The sequence below is a fragment of the Micropterus dolomieu genome, linkage group LG04 (assembly GCF_021292245.1).
Source record: "Micropterus dolomieu isolate WLL.071019.BEF.003 ecotype Adirondacks linkage group LG04, ASM2129224v1, whole genome shotgun sequence".
In the NCBI taxonomy this organism is placed as follows: Eukaryota; Metazoa; Chordata; class Actinopteri; order Centrarchiformes; family Centrarchidae; genus Micropterus; species Micropterus dolomieu.
Genome location: NC_060153.1, coordinates 10,697,376 through 10,710,578, shown reverse-complemented (window position 1 = coordinate 10,710,578; position 13,203 = coordinate 10,697,376). Strand labels below are relative to the sequence as shown.

Here is a 13,203-nt window from a genome sequence, read left to right as displayed (position 1 = left end):
ATTTGACCTGATGATGGTGCTGGATGAAACGTCGGCATCACCATCATACAATATTGTGTTCTAGTCCATCCAGGAGATGTTGAGATATTTCACCTGGTAAGTGAAAACTTAAAAGCCTGCTGGAGGAACAGGAGAAACAGTCAGGAGATTACCAAACGTCATTAGATTTAATCTTCTTGGCACCATAGTTATTCGTACCAAATTTCATTACAATTCATCCATCGAGTGGTCTGACTGACAGGTGAACACTTCCGTCCCTGGAGCAACAATGCTAGCGTTGCTAAAAAGCAAACATTTCCGTAACCTAAATTAAGCACATGCTAAAACATATAGTAAATCATTGTGTTGCATAGTAAAACAAAGACACTGACAATTCATTGTATGTTTTATTATTTATTGTTTCAACAATATTAAAGTAAAAAACTAATGCTGAATTATGTATCATAAATAGTTGCTAATAATACACAAGAACCTCTTGAGTGTAAATACATTCAAACTAATCAAAAACATCTTAAGTTACACTGCATATTTCTGTAATAAAAAAAATGTAACAAATGTGAAAAATTTACTTTCCTTCATAATCAAACAATAAAAGATGGGCTTTACATGAACATTTTGAATATGGGCATGATCGTTCGAGCATTCATGATATTGAAAGCTGACATAGTGAATGTAGTAGATGATAGGAGTTTTTGCAGCACTGTGTATAATCCACAGGAAAGTGTTGTAGATTATACAGATGATTTCCTGAGTCTTTGTAAACTACACAACCCCTTTTCATCAAATCACACAGCATATACATATTTTATTACATTATGCGCAAAAATACACAAACACAAATCGGTAAAAATACTGTACTCGGAACACCTAAAGACAAACCTGTCAACTGTGTAGTCTAAAACAAAAAAATATAGCTACTCTCGGTACATTCAATTATGAAGCCCTCCAAGTAAACTGCTTACAATAAAATACAGCATTACCATTTTTTTCCAAGTCCAAATACACTAGATGGTTTACTTAAGTGTAATCATAAAAAATGAGCAAATAGCAGATTCAGTGAATATAAGAGGGAGGAACAATATCCGCCTTTACAAAAAATGTAAACCATATTCATGCCTCACACCAATATATCTGATTAGACGTTCATTTGGGATGAGAAACAAAACCACCTCATGTATACAATTCATACATGATGACAGCAGACCCTGGGATGTGGGTCATTTGTTTGGAGCCTGATGCTGGGAAACCACAAGAAGCTAAAAATACAGAGTGATTCATGTGCTCCTGCAGCATGGCAAATATCAGGAGCTGACCAGCAGACAGAGAGAGACAAACAGAGCCACTTGGTGGCTAACGGAAAGCTCAAGGAAGTCTCCTAGAAATGTTCTTGCTTACTGGATGAAGACGGGTGATGTCAGAGTGTACTCTCATAGGTGACAGGAGTGTCATTGTCTTCGTCACCTCCTGCTGCAGTGCCTAGGAAAGGCGAAGAGGAGACAGAGGGAGAAATGGCCATGAGGAAAGCTTAAGTACAAGACTGATGACACGCTATTCAGATTCTCTAGTCGACAAAACACTAGTGTATACCCATGACTTGCACTTTTGCACTGTGGTTAATCCAGTGTTCTTACACTGTAACTGTAACAATGCCACTGTTGTGTGGATGTAAAAGACATGAAGGCATGAATGACAGGGTAAACAGAAGCACCCTAAAGCTATGCAAATCCTTGTCTGGCCATACGCATCAATCACAAAGGTGGAGAAGGGAAAAACATTGCAGGAAAGGATATTCACTACGCAAACACAACTACAAGGCGAGGTTCGACAAAGGTGTTCAGCCGTGTTGAATTGTTCAATGTAGGACTTTACCTACCTAAGAAGAAAGCTGATAAATTGGGTTTGACTCGCTCACCACAGGAGTTCTTTGGTTTTTGTAGCAGGCGAGGTCCAGTGAGGCCTATGATAAGAGCTCCTACAGGGGCAGTGAGAAGGATGGCCAGCACAGCCACAGTCAGCACTTCCATGCCGTACTTCTGCAGCTGCTTGTCATCCTTCGTCCTGGCCATGTCTAAAGCCGTGGAACCGATGGCCGCCTGATGAAGAAAAGGACACTAGTGATTCCTCTATACTCACTCACAAATGACATTTACCACATTTACCATCAATATGAGTGGACACATTTGCATTGTGTGTTTTCAATCATTGTGTTCCAAAAAGAAAATCTTCTGATATGCACCGCAAAAAAATGACGAGGTAAATCTCTCAGAAATTTACCTGCACTGTGGCTTTGGGCATCCACGCCAGGGCTATAAACACTTTTTCCCTCATGTTAAAGCCCGCACAAAACACACAGACAAAGGTGAACAGGAGTCGAACCAGCAGGCCAATGAGCAGAGTGGCTATACCCAGACCTAGATAAACAGAATAAGAGTCATACAGAGGTGTCTGTGAAGGTTCTCAGTCATCCAGGTCATAGTTATCCAACTAAGGCTGAGGTCAAGGGCAACTGGACTTGGTAGAAGATACTAGAAGACGTTTCGTCCCTCATCCAAGAGACTTTTTCAGTTCTGAGTGACTGGTAGGGAAACTCAGCTATTTAACCTCTGGGCTCGTTAGCTAGGATCGTCAATACTGCTGGTTCATTAGTGCTCCTAATCGTTACCACAACTAGGAGCACCTAGCCACATGCCACACTATGTGTTATGTATATAGGTCCAATTTGTATGTGTGTGTGTATTTAAGACCTGTGTGTGTGAAAAAACATTGCAATTTCCCCTTGCAGGATTAATAAAGTATGTCTTCTTCTATGTGTAGTTATGCTATTAGAGCTACTTGCAGAACACCAACATATGTTATGACCGCCACTTATTCTGGCAATCTAATCTATATGATACATTTTTGGGGGAGAAATCAAAGATCTGTATACTCGAAGGAGCTCTCTGGAAGCGCTAACACAGGTTTTAATATTTACTGGACGCAAACAGACAAAGGTTCTTTTTTGGCTATGCAAATATATTTACATCCATACAATCCCATTTGAATCTCTCAGTGCTAACAGCCACCTCACTGTGTTATTTTGAACTGTATGGTCATCTCACCAACTGTGTGTCCCTCCAACTCAGAGACTCGAATCTCTGCTCCTATCAGTCCGAACAGCAAAGGCTGAAACACGTCCCACGCCCATCCCACCACTTCCTCCACACGGGCCTTAAGACAAACAGAACACACAGAAATGTTTAGGTTGGTTATCTGGTTGGCACGCAGCAGTGTGGACAAAAAATGACTAACGTACTGATGAAGAATTTACAACCTAGTAGGAGCTTGGTAAACAGTATGCCTAATAATTCATTACAAAAAATATACTTTTCTGTCAAGTAAACCTTGTCAAAATTCAGCCCTAAAGATGTTATTACCTTTTCCGACCCCCAGCCAAGGCCAGCTAGGAATGCCAGCACCAGGGTGCAGAGGCCTCCCGAGCCAGGAAAGCCAGCCACGGCACTGCCGAACACGGCAAACACGGACAGACCCAGGACCAAGAAGGAGCGCTTCATTACTATATGTTTCTAGGTGAAAAAGACAGTCAATGATTAAATATAGAATATCTTAATATTATGAAATATATTACTAAATGCTCCATATAACACTTGTAAGGCATCAGCAGATATTAAGTAGATATTCAGAATATAGTTTACTTGTGTTTAACCAACATACAACTCTCGAGTCTGACATTCTGTGTAAGGAAATCCAGGATTCACAAAAAACCTAGAAGTGTTCACATTAAAAGTCCTCAGAGTTTATCATTTTAAACCAGAAGTGGAACAATTCACTGGCTTTTTTTTTCCCTCTACAAGCATTTATTGGCTCTTCCCACACTGTTTCATACACAGGCTGTGGTGTCAAGTGGTGCAAGGATGACTAAGTAGTAGTAAAACAGGCCAATATCATGGTGACGCTGTAAGAGCATGCCTACCTGGTCAACACTCGGAAAGTACTGGATGAGGAAGCCAAGGAGGATCCCAGCAACAGTCCCACCTACGACCTCCAGCACACCTCTCAGGAGGTTGTACCAAGTGGAGCCTGGAAGGATCAGCAGAGAAAACATAAAACTAATATAATACAATTAACTGAACCGGTTTTCCTGAAAATGTAGGACACTAGCTGTTGGTATTATTTAGTTTTTTGACTGCAGTTCGGTATATCCCTACAGAAGCTCTACCTTGTTGTATACTGGAGTCATGAAACACAAAATACACTTTGACTTAGCACAAGAGTAAACAGCGCACTCACACCCTCTGCTGAGCTCCTGAAAAACTACAGATAGAATTTATTTAATCAGCTTCTCAGTGTTCACCTTCACTGGACCGAAGATTAACGTCGTGTCAAATTCATATATCAAGGAAGCAACGCTGAATTCAGCACTTCTTATTTGTGTGTGTGTGTTTGTACATAAAGTACAAACACACACACACACACACACACACACACACACACACACACACAGGTTACCTGTGGCGAAGGCCATGCCCAAGCATGTGGTGAACCCTGTGATGGCGAGGATGTCGTCGAAGCTGCCTGCAGCCATCAACAGAGTGGGGATGCCCTGTTCCACGCCGTAACCATCCTTCTGCAGCAGCAGCATGGAGGGAACCACCACTGCTGGAGACACAGCGCCGAGCACAAAGCTGTGGAAGAGATGGATTGTTTATTGATTTACATGCTCCTACGGACGCGCAGCAAATAAAGAGCTGTCTTTGGAATCTCAAGAAAGCATCAGCTTTTAAACATGCTTGGAAATATGCAAAAGGGATGCATTCCTGCAACATGATGTGTAGTTTATACTGTGGCTGATAGGTAAGACCTGGCTGAAATTCGACACAACTTTAATTTTCTAACAATGTTCATTTTACTGCGCTGTTCAAACACAGACTTATTTATTAAAATTAACATCCTGCTAATGATATTAAAAAAAGAATGAGCAGATGATTACTACACTGTAAAACACTTATGGTAATCTTCAGTCTCAAAAACATCTGAGTATGTATTGGCCCCCATACACCATTCAAACACTGATAAGCAACATTTGCAGAAGGAGGAAAAGGCCATCAGTGTTGAGCTCAAGCTCCATTTCAACTACTTGATGGCACATGACTGCTGACCAGGCAGAAATATAAAGGCAAAAAAAAGAAAAGCCCGTCATCCAATAGATTCATCTTGTCAGCAGTCATATCGCCCACTGTATTGGACATCGGAAAAGACGATATTGTTTAATCCAGTGACTCTCTGGGATCAGTGCGTATTCTGTTCTCTTCTTCATGGGAACATGTTCCTTGCACTTACGGTGTGTTGTACAGTCTAACTTATCCTTGTCATGTCTTACTTCTAACCCTTCACATTCCAACTCTGCTACAGTCTGCTTCAGAGGAGTAAACTGCTCCTATTGTACAGAGAGCTGAGCAGTCTGCTCACTTAGCACATAATGGAATTATGTTGTGAATTAAATGATGTTAGGGAAATATAAGACATGTTACAGTAAAAAGTATAATATAATATAATTTGTCACCCTGCTCTGCTGTAAAGTGCCTAAAGTCTTTTTTAGCGTCACTTAAAGCGTCCCTGGATTCACTACTATGAAACTCATTGAGAGCTTGGCCTCTGCATTTGTTTTATAAGAACTACATATTTTGAAATTAAAACAGTATCTTCTTGGTCTTGTGGTCAAGGCTTCCACATCCCCGGTTCCATTCCTTCTTTTTCACATGTCACACCCTTTTCTATTTCCTGTCTGCATCCTCACATGTCAAAGAAATAGCAAAAGATAAGACTGAAATTTAAATGGTAAAGAGTATGGGAGAGTAAGAAGTGTTATATTTACCCAAGGATGAAGCTCCACACCCAGGGCAAGCCCAAGAGGAAATGAGAGATCAGAGCTGTGGTGCATGCCTCTATGATGCAGGGCCCAGCTGCCACACGTATACACACAGATTTTAGTTTCCTCAGAGCCTGACAACACAGACACATACATCAGTCAAGATTTTGTTACAGTAATTAATTGACTTTTAGTGATGTTGGGGAGAACTGAATGATTAATTGACTGAAACATCTGAAAATAGACAGAGAAAATTGATTTCACTGCTGCTAATGAATTAAGCCAAGGTACCGAGTATTAACTGGTTACATCTTTGGGCTACTTTGGGTTCTGGTAAGCTCTGATTGAGAATTTGTAGAATTAATCATTAAACAGTAACTTAAAAATATCCAACAAAAATAGTTGGGGGAAGTCATATGCACAGAGAAAATATATCCCTTTAAACATTTCAGTGAGCAAGTACTAAGCTTCAGTAGTGGAGTATGTGGCATACCGTGGGATCCAAACCCAGACCCGCTCTGGTCAGAATGACGGCCAGAGCAACGTTCCTCAATGATGCAGACCATTTGAAGTCAATGTACACGCCGTCCGTTACAACTGGGATGTTTCTCAGCAGGAAACCCATCAGCAGCATACCTGCAGCACAGCAAAGGGTGTGAGAGAGGACATGTGATCCTTTAGGACCATCTCTCACACAGATATACAGAACAAGAACAGAGATCACCTATTGCTTTTTGAACTTATGGTGCTCATGTTGGACACCGAAGACACTGAGACACACACTGTGGGACTGTGATCAATGAACACATTGTACTTCTCATTTTCATAACAAATATGACATGTAAACTATCTTCTGATCAACGCTGTGATTTATTCCGAGCCAGCATTAATGATGTAAAATAACAGATTAGATGGCATCACACCTTCACCTTGGGTCAACAGGGTTTAGACTTAGGCAGTCAGAGCCTCCTTTCAAATCTTAAAAAAAAAATAAATAAACTCTCATACTGACTCGTAAAGTACATACAGAATACACAGTGTAGCGGTGTTACCCATTTCAAGATGTTAGTTTGCTTCTCTTAGAAATACTTTGATTCATGCAATATGTGATTCATCAATCTGCTACAACAGCAAGAACTATAGTGGTAAATAATGATTCCATTTCATACAAGCAGTGTTAACACTGACACTGGAAGATTATGTATTGTTACTAAATATAACCTGTGTAACTAAATATGAAATAAAGGCTTGTATAAACACACCAGTGCTTAAAGCATAACTACTCAGCATAAATCCTCAGCCTTACCAAGAAGTGGTGGGAACGGTGGAAGTTTGGGCAGACGGATGAGAGCCACAAGTTTGCCACCGATGAGCGAACAGATGAAGAGGATCGTGATGCCAAACAGGTTGCCCCCCGGAAGACATTCATCCTCTGTGATAGACCACACCACTCCAAAGAGCACAGCTGCCAAAAGGACTGGAGAGGACACAGGCACATTATATTATTACAAGAACGATGTGATCATGATTCGGTATTACAAATTAGTGGTGTGATGAACAGATTATTACATGTACTTTTGTTTTGTTTTAACTGTCAACTAGAGCCTGAATGATATGGCATTTTTAAGACCGATGCAGATTCTGATATTCCGATATTCCAATATATTGGCTGATTTTCTTTTTTTCTTCTTTTCATAAACATTACATAAAGAAAGATTATCCCTAACATTTTTTATGTGTAGACATGAAGCTTCTCACTGTGTGTGCTGCAGGCTGCTCATTATCTCCACCCACACCGGGCTCTCCTATGTGCCCAGAGCAGGCTGGGCCACCAAGTGACCTTTGCAGTAGCATAGTGCCCCTTGGCCAGCAGAGGGGCCCCCTACTCACTGTTTGCTAGTGGTGGAAAAAATTTACTGAAAAAAGAAACATAAAATAATAATAAACAACCATAACAAGGCCCCTTCTACCTCGCAGACCTTATGTTTTTAATCTGTTTTAAATGTACATAACTTCTGTTTTCACTGTAAAGTGTGTTTGAGTGTCTATAGAAATAAAATGTATTATTATTATTATTATTATTAAAATAAAAAGAAAGACAGCTCTCTTTATTATGCACCATAATAAGTATAGTGGTTATTTAATTTAGTTAATACTATGGAAAATCAGCTACCCTGATTGGTCAGCTTGCTCGGACCTCCCCGTGACTCCTGACCCTGACTGACCCTGTGACATCACTCATTATGCTGGTTTAGTCAGGCTTGATGTCTGAAAAGCGAAGATCATATTTGTCTGGACATGTAAAAAGACAACAGAAGAGCCTCAAAGAAAAGAGAAGTCAGGAAGATAAAGGTCCGTAAGGCCACAGGTTCCGTTTTCATATGCCTGTATTTTTAGATAATCTGAACTAAAGGTCTTCCATTAGCCTTAGTTTGCTGCACTGGTATTAACAATGCTAAGGCTATACTTGCTAACATGCTAACCACTATTAGCATAACAACTTTTAATATAGGATGAAATCGTATTATAAAAGTCAGTTGATTAACTTAATATTTGTCTTTTATCTATCTAACATTATCTATGGAGATGAGCTGTTTACATCTGGTGTTATAAAGCATTTAACAGAACAAAGCCAGATAGGCCAGGTTTGAACATTGTCAGGTCACCCAAGAAGCTGACTCAGCTGGTAAGTTATGTGTTTTAGTTTGATTATAAATCAAATCTGTCATGTGTGGGGTGGGGGTATAGTAGCTGTTTTAAAGGACTGATTATTGAGCAACATTATAGAGCCTCCTCCAAAGCTGCCAGAATTGAAAAGACATCTAATTTAAAGTCACTTTTTAAAAGGCGATGACATCAAACTATTGCAGATTGTCTTGCATTATAAGATCCTCCAGCTTTAATGCTAATGCTAATGCTAACACAATTCAGTCAGTTTATTTATTCATTTTTATTATTTCATAGCATGGCTATCATCCTCCACCACTACCTCCATCATTGGTATCATCCAAGAAGCTGACAATGCTGGTAACTTTAGGCCTACATCAACAATAAATGAGCAATTATTCACCTCCAGGAACACCCAACGTATGAACATGTCAACTTACTAAATTACTTATTTTCTGTGTTAATCTCCCTCATAGGTCAAGCTGTGCCTACTGAAGTGGAGAGCAGTACCATCATGTTTACTACATTGACATCAACATCGCGATTGCAATTAGATTAATCGTGCAGCCCTACCTTCAACTAAGTTTTGATTTGGGACCCTGAAGGCCTAGGGCCGACTCTGCATGTGCCCCTAAAAACAGATAAGTATGAGCAATGAGAAAAATGTTTTATGAGCAGCGTGCGAGTAACTTTTAAGACAATAACCTACTGTAACCCCCCTCCCTGCCCTGCCGCTAATCGTTCAAAACAAAGTCGGACTCGTCACCGGAGCACCGAGAGAACTGCCGGTGCTCCGGTCGCTCTGTGACAGAGACAGAAAGATGTCGGCAGCAGCTGAAGTGGTAAGACAGAAGAAAACAGGGAGAAGATAAGGAAGGTCGTTTAACGTTGGCTGTTATGGTGCCTTTTGTTGTTGAACATGTTCAACTTTTCACAGAGCCGACGTACTTGTCAGTCACTTTTTGTCAACCGACCAATCACAGCCTAGATGGGGCGAGACATTAAAAAAAGTTTGACGTGCTACAGCAAATCATTAAATGTTGAACAATATGAGTATTGACAAGTTAGTACTTAGCATTAACAAATTAGAGACCAATGTAGAGCTTTTTGCTCGCTTATAGAACCCCCCCTACAAAAATGAAAAATCTATAACTGGTTTTAATACTCAACAAGTGGTAAAACAGTTTTGTGATGGATTTCTGGCATTTCAAACGTGTGTGTTGCCAACAGGGGAGCTGCAGAGTGCCCTTTGGTGGGTCTCTGTGTTTCTTTTGTCATTTTCTTGCTGTTATAAAAACTTTTTTTTTTTCTTTTTTTATTTATCTGCAATTAGCTCACTTTGGCTGATAATATTGGCAACCTCTAAAACTTCTTCAAAAGAAAGTAATTTAATAAATTGCGTGTGAATGAGTACTGCTACACCCTTGCCACCAGTGAACACAATAATGGCAGCTGTTTTGATGCAGCCGCAGTGTATTTTGGCCCGTAGTGTGTGTGTGTGTATGTATGCATCTACAATATAGGCCTATATGTTGTTTTAGCCTTTATTGATAGGGTAGTGGATAGCGAGGAAATGAGGGAGACAGAGATAGGGGGAGACTTGCAGAAAAGGGCCTTTAGCTGGATTCAAACCTGGACCGCAGCAGTAAGGACTCAGCCTTGTACTAGGCATGCACTTTACCAAGTGAGCTAACCGTGCCCCATGTATCTACAATACTGCTAAATGTTTCAGATATTTCAAGGTATACAAGATACCCATGTCATCTGCAGTTTTTGGATCTTGTGTGAAAGAAAGTCATGACATGCAACAAGCCCCCCCCCCCTTACCTTTAGTGATGAGAGAAGCCAGAAGACCTCTTGGTGGACATGGGCAAAATCTGTGGAGCAAGGGGCAGCAGACCACTGGCGGGTCTGTGTTGGTGCCAGCATCCACCACAGGGTTTCGAGGAATAAAATAGGTGGTCTCCTCTGTGACATTTGGACTGGAACAGCGCCGTACCACCACCTGGATCTGGTTCACATTTAGGTGCTGGAGAAGATGGATCAGAATATGCACAAGAACGGGTCAGTGATCACATCGGCTTGGTTGACACAGTGTTTTGTTAGATAACTCAACACCACATCTGTAAAGGAAATGCATGATAAAATAAGCATTTTAGCCTTACAACCTCAAGTTTTATTTCTGTTTTTTGATATGTTGTAACTGCTTGCTTTTCTAAACAGAACCAAACTTCACCTGCTGGATGAATATGCAGCTGATGTTAAGTTTCTGATGCCTTTAAATGGCTATTGGTAACCTTACACAAAATACCAGACCTAAGGTGTCATGCTGTCACAAATATGATTTCCTTGCTTATGGAAAGATAAGAAAACTGGCAGATGTCTCTACAGCCTCTTTAAGGTACAAAGTACAAGGTAGATTACGTTATAGTAGTACTGGTGGTACGACAGCAGATACTTCTGTATCTCTTGCCAGACAGCAGTAGGGTGAACAGGCTTTAGCTGGGGTGGTACTGTCTTTTAGTCTCCTTTGGGCTCTGACACTAAAAGACATACCAGCAGATTACAGGCTGCTATTCCATGGCAAATAGTACAGCGACGGTATGAACTTGCCTTGGAAGCTGATAACTGCGACTCCCAGAACACCCTCTTTGACATATTGCTCAGGTGGGTACATTTGCTCAAAGTCTTGACTTACCTCTGGCTGAATTTTAATAAATCCTCACATTCAAATTACAGCAACAAATAATGAACAAAGTTTCTGAGGTTAACAATTCATTTTACAAGGTGAGGGAACTGTATATAAAACATATTATTAAAACAACACAGCAGACTCATGAAACAAAAATCAATGTTTGTTAAACACACTTTTCAGTTTTGTTAAGGCAGTAACACCTGAATATAACTAGGTAATACCATAGTTAACAGTGTAAGAGTTAAAAAATACTATACCTCCACATGGTTTGCTGCAGGCAAAGCAATAAAGTCAAGCAGTGGGCTGGGTACTGGACTGGGTGCTGGACTGGGTGCTGGACTGTGCGCGGGGCTCCGCTCCGGGGTAGCAGGTTTGGGTGCTGGGTTAGTGTCCTCCATGGCAACTGGCTACAGTATTTGTGGTCCACACAGTTCTCTGTCACAGTACATCAAGCTGAGGGGTGGGGTTGGCCATTGACGGGCAGGTCCTTCACTTCTGCTCTGACCACAAGGCTCCCTATTCATACAACGCGGGTTTATCAGTAGAAAAACAAGGTAAAGTTAATGTTTATTTAATCATGGAGAGCAGGGGTGTTTGGTACAGGTGTGGAAACTGGCATGGTAGGAAATGAAAGGTTTAATCTCACACACAGGCATAACATAATGACGCCTGTGTAAAGCGTATCAATGAGGCTAATATGTAGCTACCATAGACTGTATATAAAAAGCTACATGTTGGCTACTGTGTGCTCGCAGCTCTATCAACTTTACATGTCAACATGACAGACTAGCGTTAAAGTTACTACAAAGTAACTGAGCTGCAACTTGTTACAATGGGATAGCTTTATTTCAAGCTGTTTGATATACAAACGTTGGCAGGTGATTTACATTAAACTACCGCTACTACAATGTTTTGACAGTTGGTTGTGGGAACAGACGTCGGCTAATCCAATTGTGAACGGACCACACTAATCAATGCTTACAGCTCGACCATATGGCACATCTAACGTTAGCTAAGTTAGCTTCAGCTCACGTACGTTACTGCGGATGGCAGGGCAAGTAGGTTAGAGTTAGATAGCAACTGCCAACAAAACCCTATCCAGCTGGCATCGGTAGCCATCTAGCTAGTCAGCTAAGTAACGTTAAAGCAAATTTTTGAGGCTGGGTTGTCTTTGCGTTTGGTTCCGTATACACCCGTGTTGGGACCAGAGGCGACTGAAAATGATTAGCTTCAGTATTTAGCGTTAACGTTAGTGAATAGGTCAATCCATGCCTTACGATAAACCATGACAAGGGGTCCATTATCGGACAGTGGCGTCCTCTTTCGGCGATTGGAACGACACACTTCCTCAAATTAACGTTAGCTAAAACAAAGTCCTTATGGCCTCTCAAAACGTATGTGGTTAAAAATAAGCAGCTTCAGACTGGCGACAGCGCCGGTGTTCCGGAAGATTTCACGATGTGCCTTCAGGCTGAGGAACGTATCTTAAGTCAACGTTAAAAGCGCAAAATTTACCCGGTCACCGACAACGTCTAAGTTCAGTAAATAAAGTTAATCTCAATTTGACTTTCTACTCTGACACATATGGGAGTAATAGTATCAATAATCATCAATCAAGAATAATAATGATCAAATTCCGCGTAGAAAGGGAAGTCCGATATTGGATTTATCTCCCGAGGCTGACAGGGCTTCCGTTCAACAGCTGTCAGTGAACTCAGCACGGTGGCTGGAGACCTCCCCTGGCCCCTCTCTGCCGGGGTTCCCTAAATCTATAACGTTATTAAAGAAAAAAGCAGCTCACCTCATATAAACATTGCGGTAAACACTGTCATCGCCTGTCAGTGGCAGCTTTTCTGGCAGTCCTGTGGATAGACCAGCTGGGAAATGGGAATCAGGCGGATTAGTGATGTCCAAGCAAGTATGTACAGCGCACAGGAGTGCTTGGGGGGGGGGGGGGGGGGGGAAAAAAAAAAAC

The 13,203-nt window shown here is 41.1% G+C and overlaps 1 protein-coding gene across 4 annotated transcripts; it reads right to left on the bottom strand.

The window, feature by feature from the left end:
* Positions 1–380: 380 nt before the first annotated feature.
* Positions 381–13,140, bottom strand: si:dkey-162b23.4 (sodium/hydrogen exchanger 9B2). 4 transcript variants are annotated; one of them, XM_046047896.1, is made up of 13 exons: positions 13,030–13,140; positions 11,486–11,744; positions 10,361–10,562; positions 7,173–7,343; positions 6,360–6,502; positions 5,873–6,000; positions 4,507–4,682; positions 3,971–4,077; positions 3,414–3,563; positions 3,099–3,207; positions 2,275–2,411; positions 1,874–2,093; positions 381–1,476 (listed from the first exon to the last, which is right to left on the bottom strand). In XM_046047896.1, the coding sequence occupies exons 2-13, from the start codon at positions 11,624–11,626 to the stop codon at positions 1,415–1,417; spliced, it is 1,746 nt and encodes a 581-aa protein (XP_045903852.1). In that variant the 5' UTR covers positions 11,627–11,744; positions 13,030–13,140; the 3' UTR covers positions 381–1,414. The 4 variants fall into 4 exon arrangements, with proteins under 4 accessions (XP_045903852.1, XP_045903850.1, XP_045903851.1 ...); XM_046047894.1 differs by lacking the exon at positions 13,030–13,140 and adding an exon at positions 12,501–12,961; XM_046047895.1 differs by lacking the exon at positions 13,030–13,140 and adding an exon at positions 12,506–12,961.
* Positions 13,141–13,203: the final 63 nt, after the last annotated feature.